Source organism: Panthera pardus, unplaced genomic scaffold (genome assembly GCF_024362965.1).
Source record: "Panthera pardus isolate Hobbes unplaced genomic scaffold, ASM2436296v1 HiC_scaffold_1, whole genome shotgun sequence".
Lineage (NCBI taxonomy): Eukaryota > Metazoa > Chordata > Mammalia > Carnivora > Felidae > Panthera > Panthera pardus.
In genome coordinates, this window is record NW_026526654.1 from 89,607,082 (window position 1) to 89,625,652 (window position 18,571).

At 49.9% G+C, this 18,571-nt stretch overlaps 1 protein-coding gene across 2 annotated transcripts in view; it reads left to right on the forward strand.

Annotated features, from left to right (window-relative positions):
• The window catches only part of CRYL1 (crystallin lambda 1), a 131,548-nt gene that overhangs the window by 98,988 nt on the left and 13,989 nt on the right, over positions 1-18,571 (forward strand). For both annotated transcript variants that reach the window (XM_019448023.2, XM_019448024.2), the window contains one exon: positions 7,088-7,282. In XM_019448023.2, the coding sequence (XP_019303568.2) occupies positions 7,088-7,282 (195 nt within the window). The remainder of the gene's footprint in view (positions 1-7,087; positions 7,283-18,571) is intronic.

Here is an 18,571-nt window from a genome sequence, read left to right on the forward strand (position 1 = left end):
AGTATTTTGTAGCTGCTTTATTGAGGTGTAATTCGCATGCCACACAATTAAAGCTGGATAATTTAATGTGATTCAGCGTATTTAGAAGAGTTGTGCAATCCTGGCAGTTTTAAAGAGAATTTTATCCAAAAATGTCTTGAATTGTATCTGTGTACCTGACGCACGATGGGATAGAATCCACGCTGTCTCCCTCACCTACGTAACTCACTGTCTAGCTGAAGAGAGAGAGTACTAACCAAATAATCCTACTGTCAGGGAGTCATTTTTAGTAGGATTTTGTAGCCATTTTACTGCGCCGTGTGGTTTCCTCAACACAATTCGGAGTAGGATCAGTTTTACTAAAATGCAAATTCTTGGTCCTGCTCCTGAGATTCTGGTTCGGTAGGTTGACTTTAAGCCTCCTACCCCTTTTTTGTGTTCCCTTGCACCCCTCTGTTGTAATTAACTGGGCAGACTTACACAGTGGGGGGGCATGATGAGGCCTGTTGGACAGTGAGTACAAGTTGTCGTGCAAGCACTCAGTAAGTCTTTTTGAGATTAATGTATTAATGTGAGGAAAGGAGAATCAGGAGATCCAAGGTTGAGTAACAGCTGTGAGCTCAGTGTGACCTTGGGAAACTGGGGACAGCTTGTTAGGACAGAAAAGCTAACTTAGCTCCAGCCATAATAAACGTGATAGTAGATGACGATGGCCGCACCCTCGGCACCAGCAGGCCATCAGAGGTGAAGGCTGGGGAAGGGCTGCGTGGAGGAGCCAGGGCCAGGCTGGGCAGGATCTGGGCTGACCAGGGAGGAGAGAGTGTGAGGGTGGGAAAGAAGATAAACAGAGACCCTTGGCCAAGAGCAAGCACGGGGCATGCAGAACTGTGAGGAGGCCAGCCTGATCGGAAAGACACACGCACCTCACGTACTTGGGGAGCAGGAGGAAAGAGCCAGAAGGCTTGGGAATGGTTGGGTTATACAAAATCATGAGCGTTACTCCGAAGAAATGGGACTGGTTTAGACACAGGGCAACCCTGCGATGTGGTGGAAGTGCTGCCTTTGGAGGGTGATCAGAAGGTTCCTTCTATATTGAAGATGGCTCAGAGAGGGGGACAGCTACTCCACAGAACTGGGGCAGGATTCCTAGTATGAGCCACCAGGGCCGTGGTGAGGCTGAGGGTCCTAGACTGAGAGCAGGGAAAGTCCTCCTGCTGAGAAAGAGTAGCTTAGAGTGTGGGGGTGGGGAGGCTAAGGGGCTTGCTCAGGGAGGTGAGGAAGAAGGGCAGGTCAGAGATGCCTCCTGGGTTCTGCGTGCTGACAGGGGGGACGGCTTGGACCACCATTCACATGACTGTACGGTTCTGGATGTCCGGATATCCTCCTACTGAAGTACAAGGGAAAGTGGAGAGTGGTCGTAAAATATGGAGACTCAGACCCACAGAATATAGAAGAAAACCAGTCATGTTTAGCTACCACTCAGATACGGGAAATTGGCACCAAGAGGGACCTTAGTTGAAGCATCCAGTTACCAAGTGCCACGAAACATGACATGTCTTTGCTTTTATGACATTTACATGTCCGTAAAAAGGACTCCTAGAAACTGTAAACTGTTGATTAGGTTGTTAATCTTGCTTGGAAACTTCCAACTTCTAGCCAGTAATTGTACTTCTAAGTCAGGTGGGAAAAAAAGGAAAAACGGCTAAGTCAGATTGTTTAGAAAATGCCTCCTAAGTCCTTTGTCAAGACTTTGACCCACGTCTCTTAATTTTGAACTACCTGGTGGATGAGACCACACCTCCTTCACATTCCTGTCACACCTAACAAGTACCTCTGACTAGTAGTTCAGCCACTCACTGTTGAGTAATGATATTTCTCATACCATTTGAGGATTGCTCGCTTTTACTTCTTTAATCAAGGTCAAATAGCATAACCAAAGTAAGTCCAGACCTTATTTCACAAATCAATCTCTTCTTACTTTTGGAAATCATTTTATACCTAAGCCAACATTAATTTAAGCAAATGCGATCACCCAAGCCGGCCGTCTTTGGAATTTTATCCTTTCTTTCTCCTGCGCTGATATTGCCCACCGATCTCCTGCCCAGATGATTCCACTGAGCTCAGGTGGGGAAAAGGCGTGCTGAACAATTCAACCCAACCTGGACGGGCAGTCCCAAATATTCCAGAACCATTTATGGTCTCTGAGGAGCTTGTTTCCCTTCGGCCCGGAGCATCGGCTCGCACGCCACCGCCTCAACATCCTGCCCCAGGCACCCACAGTTCTTTGTCCAGACAGGAAATAGGACAAAGGAAAAGGAAGCCCCTTCTTCGTGCCTCTGAAAGGCTGTGGCGAGAGTGGATAGTCAGCAGTTGCGAAAGATTGCCGCCTCCAGCCCTCCATAGAAGAGCCGGCAGCCAGCGAGTTTCGACATCACGTGTTGTCTTTTGGGCAAACACATGTTGTCTCGCTGGGGGTGGGGGTGGGGGGTGGGGAGGAGCTCTGGGTCATCTGAGCACTGGGGGGTGAGCGGAGGTCACTACGGGGTGGGCGTGTTCTCTCAGCACACAGGTAGTTTGGGATTTTCAGGTGGGCTTCATAGACTAGAGCCAGGAGGCGACGGGCTTAGGAAGAGGGGTGTTAATGTGTCCCTGACATTCTTCCTCTCAAATGTTTCTTATGTTGCGTTTCCTTGTCTGCCTCATCTCCCTGAGGGAGTGTAGAGGGGCTCAGGAATGGGCATCTGGTGGCTGGGAGACGTTCGCTGATGATGATCTCAAAGTTGAGTTTGGTCGCAGTCTCTCTTGGTGCCTGGATCTATGTTAGCAATCAGTCAAAACGGTTTCAGCCACACTTTACAGCCTTACTTCAGTTGGGGACGTGGTGGTCCCATGGAGCTGGTGGGGGCTGCTTTAGCCCATCGGATGCTCCTGGCGCCCCTCTTATGGATGCTCTGTGGATGAGGCTGCCTGGGAAGCATGCACATGGCTCAGGGATTCCAGTGTTGAGTGGAGACAGGTCCTGAACACTCGTCTACTCATCTCCCACGTTGGTTACTTGTCAGCCACGGAGCTATAACACAGCCTGGAATTAAACCGGGCACTGCTCACATAAGGTGCCCAGAATGTTCCCATCTGAGCACCTTGCCTACGCTTGCCACCTTTGTTACTCTCCCGCCTGACCCCGGAACCACTTGCCCTCGTGTTGGTGGTAATTTGAACGTCCGTCCCGGAGCTTGCTGTTTCTGGAGAGCGTATGTGTGTGCGTGTGTAGGCGGTGCCCGTTTCAGATTGTCAGCTGCTGCCCGTCAGAGGGGCAGCCTTCCCCCCTCTGTCTGTGGAGGGTTCAGGAAGGTGGGGTGGGATGGGCTGTCACTCATGAAAGGACTTTACTCTGAAAATTATCAACATGGTGGGGGATTAGGCCTCTCGGCCTGCTGTAAGCAAGCCGCTCCTTCATTTTTACTTCCACTCCTCTTGTAAAGAAGAGGGGTTCGCCTGGTCGGGAGTGCCCCCTCCGCGGAGCTGTGCCAATGAATTGCAGATCGCCGCGGCTGTCTTCTGGGAGAAGGGGCCGGCTGCCTTTCCTCTGAGTTTAACTCTGTTTCATCTGCTGCAGAGAAAATAAACGAAGCCTCTGTGTTGGGCGCGCTGTGCTATCTCCGCGATCACATGCCTCCCAGGCTCTGGTCCAGGTTCTGGGCAGGCTTTTCACGAGGTGAATGGAGAATGCCCCCCTCGTACCGCCCGGCCCCACCTGAGCTCTCAAAGAGCCTCACCGGCCAGGCCCTCCGTCGCGCCTCCGGCACAGCGCTGCCCGCTCTGGAGAGCCCGTGGACCGGCTCCTGTAACCTTTAGAGACACTGCCTCCTTTTCCCCTCGTTTGTTTTGTTTTTCCCATTTCTTCAAGGCGTGATTCTCAGTCTAACTCACAGACCCCGATCCCGGAAGGCCCAGGCGTTCCGGGGAACACAGCCGTTCCTTTCCTTTTGAGAGAGTCGCTTCTTTGCTTATTTCCGTGGCCCCTCCCGTCCCTCCTCCCTCCTCCCTCCTCCCTCCTCTCATCTCTCCACCTGATTGTCCCGTCCCTCTCCCAGCCTGCAGTTGGCATCAGTGTCCCTGTCACAGGACTGAGGTGCCGTGGCAAGAACCACCCCCTGCGGGCCCTCAGACCCCGGGAGGTCCTCTCCCAGCAGCTGCCTGGCTCGAGCGCGTGGACACAAAGCGTGAACGCGGCCTGTTTCAGGAAGCACGAAGAGCTGGACCGTGCAGCTGGGTTTCCGCGGGTGCTGGGGAATCAGGGTCCTGCAGGGCTTTGAGCTGGGGGTGGTGCAGTCGGCATCCTGTTTTTAAGTTTTAAAAAAACGTTAATTGTGATGAAACACGTGTAAGGCTTGAAACTGTGTACAGTTCAGCGGCAGTGAGCACGTTCACACGGCCATGCAGCCCTCGCACAGAACTCCATCCGCAGAAGTCTTTCTTGGGAAGCTGAAACTCCGCCCCCAGGGAGCAGCAGCTCTCCGGCCCCGCAGGCAGCCTCGTTCTCCCTTCTGCCTCTGGATCTGACAGGCCCCTGCCTGACAAAGGCTCACCCTGGCGGTGGCGAGAGGGTGGGCCTGGAGAGAGAGGCCAGGGAGGAGAGTGCCGGCATCTGAGCGGGAGGCGACGGCCCGAGCCAAGTGTGCGTGTGCGGTGGCAGGAATGGGTTTTTCCGGAGACATGAATAGAACTGACAGGATCACCGATGGGAAGTGGGGCGGGCCAGGGAGAGGCAGGCACTGAGGATACTTCTCACGGTGCTGACTTGGGCGTTGGGTGTTGGGGTGATGGTGTTCTCGCCAAGATGGGACGCCAGGAAGAGGACCCTTTGTGGGGGCGGGAGGGACGGGAGTTTGATTCGTGACAGGTCGAGTGTCTGCTCGTTAGGTGTCCTAGGAGTGTGTCTGGTGCACAATTACAGATACAGCCTGGAATGGGGGGGCGAGCTCCAAGTGAGATCTCGGGGTTTGGGGTGGGGGAGATGCCCTGGGAGCCACCCAGCTCTGCCCAGAACCTGGGAGTGGGCACAGAGGGAGGCCAGCGGTGGTAGCCGGGAGAACCGCCACTTAGGGAGGACGCGGGCCGGGGAGCACGTTGTGCGTGCAGATCCTCTGTAGCCGGTGTCTCGGTCTGGGATTGTGCCGCCCGTGAGGCTTGCGGCGTTGAAAGACCCCAAGCCCCAAGGACGGTCTTCGTCTTACAGGAAGATAAAATCCATCTAAGTAGACAGGCTTCCAGTTCTTATAATTCTGATCTTCGAAAAGGCCAGAAGTTAGACATTTTTATGAGCTCGATGATCATAGGCAGGAGACAAGTGATTCAGTTGAGGCACTGATTTATAATTTATTTATCTGAAAACAGATGCCATCCTCTTTTGCTTTCTAAGAGGGCTGAGCGTGACCAGGGCAGGCCGAGAGCACAGGGAACCTCCGAAGCTAAGCTGTTTGTGGACCAGAGGCCCCTCCTAAGCAGAGTCCTAGGAGAAGGAAGGTTTTCTTTCCCTTTTCTGTAGAAGTCATTGTATGTATGTATGTATGTATGTATGTATTTTTAAATTTTTTAAAAAGGTTTATTTGAGACACACACACACACAGAAACAGTGTGAGCAGGGGAGGGGCAGAGAGAGAGGGAGACACAGAGTCAGAAGTAGGCTCCAGGCTCTGAGCGGTCAGCACAGAGCCCAACATGGGGCTTGAACTCATGAACCGTGAGATCATGACCTGAGCCGAAGTTGGGATGCTTAACCGACTGAGCCACCCAGGCACCCCTGTAGAAGTCATTTTATTTATTTATTTATTTTTTTAAATTTTTTTTTTTTTTAACGTTTATTTATTTTTGAGACAGAGAGAGACAGAGCATGAATGGGGGAGGGTCAGAGAGAGAGGGAGACACATAATCGGAAGCAGGCTCCAGGCTCTGAGCTGTCAGCACAGAGCCCGACGCGGGGCTCGAACTCACGGACCGTGAGATCATGACCTGAGCCGAAGTCAGACGCTCAACCCACTGAGCCACCCAGGCGCCCCTATAGAAGTCATTTTAAAATGGATGCTTCTTGGACTTCCTGGTGGCTCAGTCAGTTAAGCATCTGACTCTTGATCTCAGCTCAGGTCTTGATCTTGGGTATGGAGCCTACTTTAAAAAAGAAAAAAAAAAGATGCTTCTTGTAGTTATTTAGTGACTGTAAGATTCTATCAATTTTCCTCTATATATTGGGGAAAAATTACTTAAAAGTATTTGGCATACAGTTTACTGCAGTGCATTTGGCTTTTAATGGTGAGGTTAATCTGGTTCTACGAAGCAGCCTTTTCTTTGGACCGAGGATAATCCTCTTTGGGACTCTTCAAGAACAGTTTCTCAAACGAAGAAACAAACAAAAGACAAAAATAAAAAAATAAACCAAGAAACCCAGAGCACAAAGTGTAAATGCTGGGCTAGGCAGGCATTTCCATCTGGGCCCACTCATCGTGGACCAGCCCTTCCCACCTTAGGCCGTGTCACGACGTCAAGGCTGCGGTAGTGTTCTGATGCTGCGTGACCTCTGTGTAGGTGAGATTTGATTGGCGGGACACGTTTGGGGCTCAACATGGACACGTTAAGGAAATACCAAGTTTTGGGAAGATGCTCTCAATTTTTAACCCTGACACAGTGAATAGCAAGACCCCGCAGTGAGGGTTTTGGAAGGTGGGTCTGGAGGAGGGCTGGGGCTAGGCGAAAGCCCATGAAGTCTAGACAGCGGGTAGCTGAGAAATGCTGGGGGAGGCCAGGGGTCTGGAGATTAGCCCTGAAAGTATAGGATGGTCATCTGCACCTCCAAATTTCAACCTCATGTGCTAGTTAGGATTTTTCAATAAATGAAACACACAGATTTTTGTGCTCAGGTTTTTTCTTTCCCTCCTTTGTGGACTACTTTATACTTCAAGTTTCTTGTCATCAGATGCTGAATCTAAAGTGGCCCTTCCCCAGACAAATCTGTACCATCTGACCGTTCAGGATAGGTAAGCAGTCTGCCAGAACAGCACCCCGGCTCCAGGGCTGTCTCCTGACTCTTCTCCCCTCCTGTCTCTCTCGTAAGGTAAATCCACCATATTACGTGCCATTGGTTGAGCTGGTCCCACACCCAGAGACGGCCCCTGCGACGGTGGACAGAACCCACGCCCTGATGCGGAAGATCGGACAGTCCCCAGTCAGAGTCTTGAAGGAGATGGATGGCTTTGTCCTGAATCGCCTCCAGTATGCCGTCATCAGCGAGGCCTGGCGGCTGGTGGAGGTGCGTGGGCCGCTTCCAGCCTCTGGCTGTTGGAGGGGAAGGGTAGCCGCACGTCCTGGGGCCGCATGGCGGGGTGGGAAAGTCAGCGCTCAGTCCTGCCTGTTCTGTTCTGGGGACTGAGGGCAGGCTCTTCTCTCAGGTTCAGTCAACAGGCAAGGAAAATAAAACGTAATGTGGCAGTTCATTGTATGTTTCAGAGATTCCTCTGTTACAGTAAGTCATTTGATATTCACACCTGATGATAGACTTCTCTGCTTCCTGCCCTTTCGTATCATTACCACATAATTATCTCTGTGTGGCAATACTGCATTTTCTCACAGGGTCAGGTTTTCCCCCAGTGTTATAATTTTTCAAGAGGGAAAAACTAAATTTTGAGTAAACTTGTATCCTCTAAAGGAACCCAGTTTATTTCAAGAGCTTGAGGAAGAAACAATGGGTAATCCTTAGACTTGTTAGTGCTATGCTTATCTTAAATATAAATAGGAAGTTATGCACACACACTTAACCCTGTCCTTTCATTAAAAGATTTTACATGTGACTTTATTTATTTATTTTTAATTTTTTTAATGTTTATTTTTGAGAGAGAGACAGAGTGTGAGCAGGGGAGGGGGCAGAGAGAGAGGGAGACACAGAATCCAAAGCAGGCTCCCGGCTCCGAGCTGTCAGCACAGAGCCTGATGCAGGGCTTGAACTCACAGACTGCGAGATTATGGCCTGAGTCAAAGTCAGACGCTTAACCGACTAAGCCACCCAGATGCCCCAAAAGACAGATGCCCCAAAAGATTTTACGTGTTATTTTAGAAATCACCTCGCTGCATACATTTGGTAACCACACGCGAAGTAACCGCTTGAGCTAAAGCCGACCCACGCTGCATACATTTGTACAAAGCTCTACACCTCGCTTCTACATTTGTATGAAGGACCTGGTTCCAGGCAGGATAGACCTTGGAGCAGCCCCAGGACTTGCAGTGAAGAGTCCAGGGGTCTTGGGCTCAGACTGTCTGTTTTCCATCCACTTGCTTGTTGATGCTTCCTCAGCTTCTACATGGGTGAACAACACTGTCCACACTCATGTTGCAGAAACATGGTGGAGCGAGCGAGGGTCTATCCGGGTACACAAGGCAAGGGGAATGAAGCTTGGGCTGAGTTGTCTGTTCCTGGAATAGGCCCAGAGCTCCTGTGGGAGCCCGCCAATCCCAGCCTGACACGGGAACAAGGGGGCCGGGCTGTGGGCATTGTATTTTAGCTGCCCAGCGCGTGATGTATGTGACCCTCCTGCATTCTGCCCCGTCCCTGTTAGATTCATCATCTGTCCTGACTGCCGTGTCCAGTTGCCACACAGTAGCTGCAATTCTGTGTCCTTGTTGGGATTTTCACTGTTAAGTTCGTAGTTTTAACTTCCTAATAATTGTAGAATGTTCTTTGAGTATCAGTAGTAGAATATTTAAAGACACACTGAACTGAAAGCACTTCCTCGGAGCTGTTTTTACATTATTTCCTCTTGTCTGGAAACTTCAATAGACCACCAGAAAAGTTCAGTGTTACAGTGAAACACAGAGAGGTTTTAAGGCAGTTTTTCCCTTTTTGTAAAGTAACGTAGGCCCAAGGGGGTAAAGAAAAGCCCTGAGCTGAATCTTGCTTTCTCCAGTCAGAAGGGTGTGAGCCAGCTCAAGGGAAAACCTGGAGGTTCTGGGGCAGAGGAATTAGGTGGGAGTCACACACACAGGATCCTCTCTGTGTTGACCCCAAAGCAGAACCGGGGGTGGTTGGGAAGCTCCCAAGTCTGGCAGGCCGGTGGAGGGTTGCAGCGCTCCCCTTGGAGGAGCCGTGGAGGATTCCAGTTCTCCCCTTTACTGGCCAGACACGGAGGGAGGGCTGGAGGAGTTACTGAATGTGGCCGCTGTACCGCCTCATTTCGTCCGCCCTCCTTTAGATTGTCCCGTCTCTGGCGGCTGATGGCAGACTGGGCGTGATCATGTTACCGACTTGCAGGAACGTTCTCACTCTTGGGTCTCATGCCGGAGAGTCCCGCGTGTGTCTGTCGTTGGCTGCAGTGGCACTCACGTACCTGGAGTCTCCACAAGGCACCATGTGCTACAATCCAGCAGGATAGAGTTTGTGACAAATTGCCAAGAGGCTACAGACATGACAAAGTGTGAATAGAACCTCAAGAATTTTCCTTGGTGAATGTCTAGGAGATCAGTCCGTTTTAGAAAATAAAGATGATTTGCAGACAGAATTAAGGGAGGTCTAGAAACTATAGGTCCCTCTCTCCAGGTTGTGAATAGGGTGACGGGCATCCCTGAGCTCTGTGGTGACAGGTGAAGTGGTCCAGGTGTGGGACAGGGGCTCGAAGAGGGAACATCCGAGGGGGTGGGGTCGCCCGTGTTGTACCTGCTCTTAACCGTTGCCGCCCAGAGACCGCTACTTTGTCGGCCTCCCACACGTGGGAGTGCCAGTAGCACACCGGCCGTGCGTCCACTCCTGAAGTAGTTACTTCTGAGGGCAGAGGAGCCACGGGCGTGGGCTCTGAACACCCCGCAGGAGCCCTGCTTTCCTTAGGCTCTGGGCTTAGCAGAGTCAGAGCCATGCCGTGAGAGAACTCCCCCCCGGCCACATAAGCAGCCACGGGATCCTCTGCTGGGTTCTCAACGGTGCACCCCAGCAGACACACAAAAGGCACGTTTTTCCTGCCTCCTCCTGGGATTAGTGGATCAATATTTGTGCCCATTAGGTGGGGTGGTCTGAGTAGTCTTGACTTGATCACATGAATTTCTTGAAAGAAAACCTGTGCCGCCTGTGGTCTGTTTCCACCTAAGATCCTGAGGGGCAGACAAGGCGAGCAAACCCCTCCCGAGCCCCACCTTCACCTGTGCAAATCTGGACGCGTGTGCTGGGCCCCGTCAGGGCTGGGGCCAAATGACGCCCCTTTGACTCACCACGTCAGAGCCAGTTGAACTTGAATTTAGATTTTAGGGTGTTCCAAGTGTACTTCAGAACATTTAAGGGCAACTTTGGTATAAAAAGCAGATCAATTGGGGAAATGTTACAGTGAAAACTGGAGATTTTTATACATTTTAAGTTCGAAAGATCCAAAGGCCTTGCAGAGTTTTTCTTTCAAAGACGTTCTCTCCCGGGAGTGGGTTTCACACGTGGGCCGGGGCCCCAGCCTTCTGGTAGCGAACACAGTGAGCGCAGACGAGCAGGGCCGCCTTACTCAAGGACACTATGGCTGCTTCAGTCTCGTGCCTTCTGCATTCGCAGAGCGAGTTGAAATTTGGCAGAGCTAGGGCTGGTTGCTTTAGGTCCGAGAGCTGTAAGGTGACTTGGCTGCAGAGCACTAGGACGCCTTGCGTAGACGTGGGCCCGGATGCTGCCGTCCTGGCTTCCGGGGTGCTGCGTCAGCGGGTGGGTCGAGGAATACTGTTCCTTGTTGTCTGTGTGTCAACAGCTCTGCACAAGTCAGATCCAAGTGTGAATTTCCAGGGGTCCTACCCACAAGTGGGGGTGTGAGCTAGAGTGGGACAGGCAGGGCACCTGGCCAGAAGGATGGCTCGCATTTCCACTTAGCCATGGCGGTGCCTTAATGTGGATGTCAGGGGAGCAGAAGGGTGCTGTTCCACCACTTGCTAATTTTGTCGACCTGGTAGGTTACATCGGTCGATTTTCCCATGTTGGACCAGCCTTGCAGACCTAGAATAAATACCACTAGGTGTGTAATTCTTTCTAGACGTTGCTGGGGTCAGTTTGGTTATGTTTTGTTGCATCTAAGTTCAGAGGAAACATTAGTTTGTAGTTTTCCTTTTTCTCTCTATTTTACTTGATATCAAGGTAACACTTTATTAGATAACAAGGTAATAATGCATAAAATGGGAAGTTTTCTCTCCGTCTCTTTTCTGGAAGAGATTATAACATTTTGTTAATTCTTCTTTAAATGTTTGGTAGAATTCTCCAGTGAAACCACCTGGGCCTGGAGAAAAACCTCTTTTCCAGGAGGTTTTTATTTATTTATTTATTATTTATTTATTTGTTTGTTTATTTATTTATTTACTGTACTTGCAAGAGTGCGGGGAGAGAGAGAATCTCAAGCAGGCTTCACACTGAGCTTGGAACCCGATGCCAGGCTCGATCCCACGACCCTGGGATTGTGACCTGAGACAAAATTAAGAGACGGGCGCTCAACTGACTGAGCCACCGAGGCATCCCTCCAGGAGGTTTTTAATTACAAGTTCAGCTTCTTTAATGGTTATAAGAACCATTCAGGCTGTCTGTTTCATCTTGGTTGAGTTTGGTGGTTTGTGGTTTTTAAGAAATTGTTCCGTTTCTTCTGAGTTGTTGAGTTCGTGAGCATAAAGTTGTTGGCAGGGTCTGTAGTGATATGCCTGGTCTTGTTCCTGATGTGGGGCATCTGTGTCCACTCTCTTTGTATCCTTGTCAGTCTTGCTAGAGCTTTGTTAATTTTACTGATTATTTTGAAGAAGCCACTTTTTGTTTCGTGGATTTTCTTTATAGTGTTCCCGTTTTCAGTTTCATTCACCAACTGGAGGGCATATTTTACTACTTGTAGCCGAGCATGGAGGAGAAATTCTAAGAAAGGTGGGGCGGAAAAAGGTAAGGGAGGCTCCTGTGGAGGCCTGTCCATTCGAGAAGGGGGAGAGGAGCTGCAGGCACCATTTCCAGGTCAGAAAGAGAAAGTGCTGGGAATAAGACACACCTTGTCTTCACGGCAGCCTAGATCATGACATACTGTCCTGTCATCGCCTGTGATTTTGTCTGTCCCCACACAGCCATGTATGCTCGGCAAGGACAAGGGCTGTCTGGGAGCAAGATGGGAGCGAGGTATATAAGGGAACAAGGTTGCTGGGTTCTGTTGTATTGTCTCACAGACGCCCACCCCATTCTTCCCCTTCCAGTTTGGCTCAGAATTGGGGGGGAGCAGCCCTCGTAGGCTTGGAACTGCCAGAAGGACAAATCCGGCTATAGTCTAGTAGCCCAAGATTAGGTCACTGGGGGACAAGATCCTGTTGGCCAGGAATGTGAGTTCAAGTCAATACTCTTAAGCTAATATCACAATAAAGGAAGTTGTGTTGTGATGATAAACCCTCTCCCAGACAATAGCTGAGCTTGTACTGCCCATAAATTCTTGCCCCATCCAGGTAGGGTAGGTGGAGGTGAGCTGGAGTGAATCACGAAGCCATCAGCAGATTCTCAGCCTGTTGGAATGTGTTGGTAATGAGCTTTGGAAATTGCTTATCTTGGGTTTTATTCACGCTTCTGAGCAATGTAATCGTGAGGCTGAATTTCTGTTCCTCATGCACTGGGCTGCAAAAATTCAGTTCTTGTTTTCTTGCCAGGTAGGTGTAGTTTATGGGATCTGAATCTAATTCCTGTTATGAAGAATTGTTCAGTTAATAAAGTATATCTCAGATCTCATGTAGTAAAATTAACAGAGGAAACTTTTTGTGATAAACGCATTGAGGGTTTTCTGTGGAATTTAATTATTGAGACTCTAACACAGGAATTAGGAGTCAGTACAGCGAACCCCTGAGGATCATTTACTCATCAGTGACTTCGGTTTGTATGGTATTTAAAAGTTTACAAAGCACTTTCCTGTATATTCTTCATGGTTCACAGATATTTTCAGATCGTCCCATCTTAAAACGATGAGAGGTGCATTGTTATTTTCGCCCTTACCGATTAAGACACTGGCTCCAGAGGTTAGGTGATTCGATCCACATTCCGCAGTCTGGTGGGGATTCACAGCTGTGTCACTTCTGTGCTTCAGTGTCTGCACCTGTAAGTGAATCTGTTTCTCATGAGGATGTGCTGAGGAGTGGATGGGGTTATGTACGTAAAGGGCTTAGAACATGCCTGGCATATGGTAATGGTTTAGTAAGTGCTATGGGTTGTTGTGACAGTAACGAAGACAGAGTTTTCTGATTCCCTGAATCCGGTGTAATTTTTTTGGACGCCACAGCTGCCACCAGTGTGTTAGCTCTGAGCTGAAAAACTCACATCCTGGCTACACAAGTGGGGCTCCCGGAAGGCAGCAGGGCCTCACCCGGGAGCCTGTTAGGAATGCACCATCTGAGATCCCACTCCGGACCTGCAGAACCAGACTCTGTATTTTAATAAACTCTGCAGACCTTCGGAAGCTGCCCAAAGTCGGAGAAGCCGTCGCTCCCTCCAGGGAGACCCTGGCCTCACAGTCTTGATGGGTTGTATTTCATCTGTTTTAAGATGAACTTTTTATCTTAAGATGTTTACATTTTAACATCTTAGTTTTATGGGCGGCATTTTTCTTCCTTAACAGAACATTAAATACTAATTTAACTTTCAGTTGATGCAGTCTTAATTTTAGGGAGAAATAGTGTATTCTGCTGTCGTTTTTATTTGTCTTTTCTCCTTCCGTGTTTTTCTGTGTCTGATGCTCTATATCTGACTCAGGCTCACGGTAGATAAACATGCAGCTTCTGCTTAGTGGAGAGACTGTCACCTGGTCACTTTATAAGTTATGATTTCCAGTCCTAGTTTTGTGACAGTGAATACCTCTGGTTATCCCAGAAGTTATGTGAAAGTCAACTTAAGAAAAGGATTTAATTCACTTTTAATGAAAACACACACACATCGGAGGAAAAGAATGCTGGGCCGTGACTGCCTGGGAGTTGGAAGTCGTCATTCCAGATCGAAGCCGGCCTTCCCTGTGGCTCAGGCACGGATGTCCAGACGGAGTCATCCTTGTGCTGGCCACACACGTAGCATCCGCACCGTCCTGTAGCCTTTTGAGTTCCGGAGCAGGGATGCAGACTGTGGCCAGGTTTTCCTCTTACTAGTCGTGGGCCTGTGTGAACAGAGGCATGTCTCTCCAGGAGTGACACCGAATTGAGCAGCATCCTGGTGTTTGCAAATCAGGTGCACCCGTGACCTGTGCTCCTGGTCTTGTGTTGTCGGCCAGCTGAACGAGCAGCCTGCCTTGTCGTGAACTGCTTCGTGGAGAACGTACAGCAAGCTTTTTCTACGGAATGAGAGACACACAGGGGAACTAATGGGGGAAGATGGCCCCAGATCATAAGTGTTCTACTATAACTACCTCGTACATGTCTCACATGTGCTGTGATCATGGGCAAGTGGCCAGTCATCGGATTTCTGCTCTCCTTTTATAGACCAGTATTAGTGTAGGTTCCGTTCTCCAAGTTCACATTAATTCTCAGGAACTTTACTTCCCACACGTCCAGCATTCTGCGTGGGAAGCCATATATCCGTGGCCTATAGTTTCTTGGCAGCCTGGGGACACCCGTAGTTTCACTGATGGCTCTTTTCCATAAATGTCCCCCCGTGACCAAGTATGTTCATTCCCTGCCAATCCCTCAGCCTTCTCTCTGGAAGAAAAGCGGTACAAGACAGGGAAGTAAGGCCGAAAAGAAGAAAAGAGAGCAGAATCAGGCTGTCACTTGTTCCACAGGCTCTGGGACCAGGAAAGGCAACCGTAGTCTTGTGGCTTGAGAGGCTTGACAAGAGAAAGCATGTTCAAAGCAGTCGCTTCCAGGCAGTTGGAAGGTGGGGTTGTGTGAGCGATTTTTCTGCAGGGGGAAGGTGTTGGAAATGCTGTGGACTGCTCCAGGCTACGGCTCACCTGGAATGTGTCCAGCAGGAAAAAGCTGAGGCTTGATTGAGCAAAATATTACGGTTCAGACATTGACGACATCTGCCTATGTACCTGGCAAGAAGAGTCACGTAGAAGGCGGTCATGCAAAGGGAAACTGAAGGAGCCCAGAAAGACCCAGGGTTCTGCCTTCTGTGCCGCACCCTCAACCGTAGGGCTTTCTACATCGTAGGTGTTTTAAAATTCAAACTGAAAATTTTAGTTTTTTTTTAAATTAAAGAGATAATGGATAAAGAGTCTGACTGAACCTCCTTGTGGTTGAAAGGAACCGGCCTGCAGCAGTCCTATTGGCTGAGTGTGGGGTCCGGGAACTTCTGCCTCCTGCCCTGGGCCTCGTGTCCTTCCAGAAGTGACACCACCTCTCTCCGCCTAGTTCATTCCTGGCCTGGGCCTCCCTTCAGCATCCAGCCTTGGGCTGGTCTCCTGGCCTCACACAGGAAGGTTCCCTCTCATTTCCCGTCCTGCCCTGGGTCTTGCCATGCCCTCGCCTGCCTCACATTGTCCTTCCTTCTTTTGTGCTCATCCACTCGGCTTCAGGCACAGCGTGCATGGGGTCCTCCAGCTTCCCTTCCGCAGTGTGGCCTGTTCTGTGCATTTCTTTTAACTTTCTCACCAGGGCAAAATTTGCCCAGCAGAACTTTTTCTCAAGACATTTTTCTGCCATTTCTGCATTTTTGTTCGACCTCTTGTGAATAGAGCCCAGACCTCGGTATTGATGAGGCTGAAGGAACGGTCTCCCACCCCTCCAGCACCTGAAGCACGCTCACCTTTCCACCTCATTCGCATGCCCTGGGTCCACTGTCCCTGTGGCCTCCTGGCCTATCTTTTTGCCTTCCAGAGCCTCTCTGTGGCAGCAAGCTCGTCACCCAAAGACATTGAACAGCTCTCTTGGCTTTCTCTTACCTCTTGTACCCCGTAAAGTTTTCCCAAAGGCGGTCACGGATCTGTCACAACTGTCGTTTTCTTGGGCTCCGTTCCCTTTCTCAGTGGGACTTGCTGGCACGTATTGGGAGTGCAGGGCCTTTGGAGCATGTGCGTCACCTCCTTTACCAGGACCATTTTCCAGATTGGTTGAGACGTGCTTTCACCTTGGCTTAAATTCAGAGAGCTTCCTAGCAGTGGCTTGTTCAGAGATCCCAGGAGAAGGCAGTGCTTTCCATCCATGTTGCAGCCCTCAAAGGACACTAAGGCTATGCCCCAGGACTGTACCAGAAGCCACACCCATGACTCAGCAAGTGTTTGTTTGTTTGTTTGTTTACTTAAGAGAGAGAGAGAGAGAGAACACGAGGGTGTGTGTGCAAGGGGGGAGGGGCAGAGGGAGAAGGAGAGAACCTCAAGCAGGCCCCAGTGCAGAGCCCAATGCAGGGCGACATCTCGGAGCACGTGGGGGTGGGGGGCCGCGGGCCCCCCTGTGCGTGGAGCTCCGGCCGTCTCCACTCTCCCGAGCTTCTGTCTGACATCATGAGCGTCTCGGAGTCAGCCGTGGACACACTGAAGAAGCTTCGTAGGTTGGGATGCCTTCTCTCCAGAGCAGTCCAGGGAAGACGGAAGCCACTGAGGAAACTGGAGTTTTCTTGCCTCTGAAAGCTTTATTTGCTGGCTGGGACTCATCAGTTAATTAGAATTCCTTCTAGTCGCGATGGTCTGTAAGAAGTCGACGGTTTTTATGATAGGATTTATTTACTGTTTTATGGGAGGTTGCTTTGAGCAGCCACATTGGCAAGCAGCAGAGCCCTAATGAAAGGAGAGCTCCCACTCATTTACTTTAGAGACACCTCCAGACCTATTAACAGACAAACATAATGAAAACATCAACCCATACTCCATTTTTTAACAACCTGCTTGGCATGCCTGGATTACTTTAATAGTGTTTAAAGTAAAAGCTTCAATGCTAGTACTTTAACAACCCTTAAAAAAAACTCAACTAAAATGCTCTTACCCTACTTATCGTCGCCATCAGGTAATCCTGGATCTCAGCTCCACCAGTGTGAGCTGGAAAGTTAACAGGCAGTGGAATAGAGGGGAGAATGGAGGAGAGAAGGGGGGAGGGGGACCCCAAGAGAAAAGGTGGAGAAGGGAGGATGCAGGTGACAAATTGTGCAGCCTTGTCACCTGGCCTCCTTCGTGAGGGGCAGGCAGACGCTGGGCAGGAGGCCAGCCTGTGACCGGGGACATGGGAGCAGGAAACTGCTGGAATTGCAAAGGAGGGGCAGGCAGAGACGGGCCTGGGCTGTGCTTCTGGTCCTGGATGGGGCACTTACACTCCTCTGTGTTCACAAACCTCTTTGTGAACACTTTTTCCCCTGAGGACCACTGCCCTTGCACACTTAACGTTTGCACAGAAGGGGGGATTCCTTCTGCTGTGTTTGTTCTCAGGTCAAGTCTCTTCCTTTTCTTTCAGAATCTTTAATACTATTGACGGGGCTCCTGGGTGGCTCAGTCGGTTAAGTGTCCGACTTTGGCTCAGGTCATGACCTTGCAGTTTGTGAGTTTGACCCCAGGTCGGGCTCTGTGCCGACAGCTCAGAGCCTGGAGCCTGCTTCGGATTCTGTGTCTCCTTCTCTCTCTCTGCCCCTCTCCTGCTCTTGCTGTGTCTCTGTCTCAAAGATAAATAACAATTAAATAAATAAATAAACAAACATTAAAAAAATACTACTGTTTTTCTTCCTGAAAGCATTGTTATAAGCACGGCACAGTAGGAAAAGACACACCAGGGAATTATTACTCCCTGGGGCCTAAAGAGTCCTTCAGCATCCCTTGTATTAGGACAAAGTCTTTCCTGTCTTTCTCTTTCCTGTTTTTTGTTTGGTTCCATTTAAACACTTGAATTTGAAGAATATTCAAAGGGCAAAAATACCACTTACGTTTCCCCTACCCTAAAGCAGTCAACTGCTTTTATTTTTCTGTGTTCCTGTCTAGTTTCTATTAAGAGTACTTCTTGAGTTTCCATTTTTAATGGCTTCCTGACATTTCATTAAAAAATTTTTTTAACGTTCATTCATTTTTCAGAGATGGAGAGAGATAGACTACGAGTGGGGGAAGGGCAGAGGGAGGGAGACACAGAACCGAAGCAGGCTCCAGGCTCCGAGCCGTCGGCACAGAGCCCGACGCGGGGCTCGACCTCACAAACTTACCTGGTTTGTGAGGCGGTAACCTGTCACCACCTACCCGGTATGGTCCGCCTTGTCCCCCTCATCTCCTTTCCCCTGAGCACCCTCTCAGCAGGCTCTGGACACTGGGTGTTTTATGAATCAGCGTCCTATTGCATCAGCCAGATGTGGTGTTCGGTCGGCTCTCCCGCGAGTTAGCAAAATTTGCCCGAGTCATTCTGCAGGAATGTTTATGCCTCGCTTCCAAGAAAACTTGTAGGTTGTGGCAAGAGGCCGAGTAGCTCACAAAGCTGGCTACGAGCCTTTGAGTAGCAGTGGGACCACACTTAGCAGGCTTTTGTTTCTCAGCGCTTACAATCTTGCATTTGCCTCGCCTTCTCTCTGGAAGGTTGCTCTGGTGGGGATGGTTAGAGCCAGGTTCGTGTCGCATGAAGGAGAAGTAATGCCTGTCAAAGAGTGTAGAAAACCAAAGTATATACGTGTCTGTGGACGGAGGGAACTAACTCATGGTTCTAG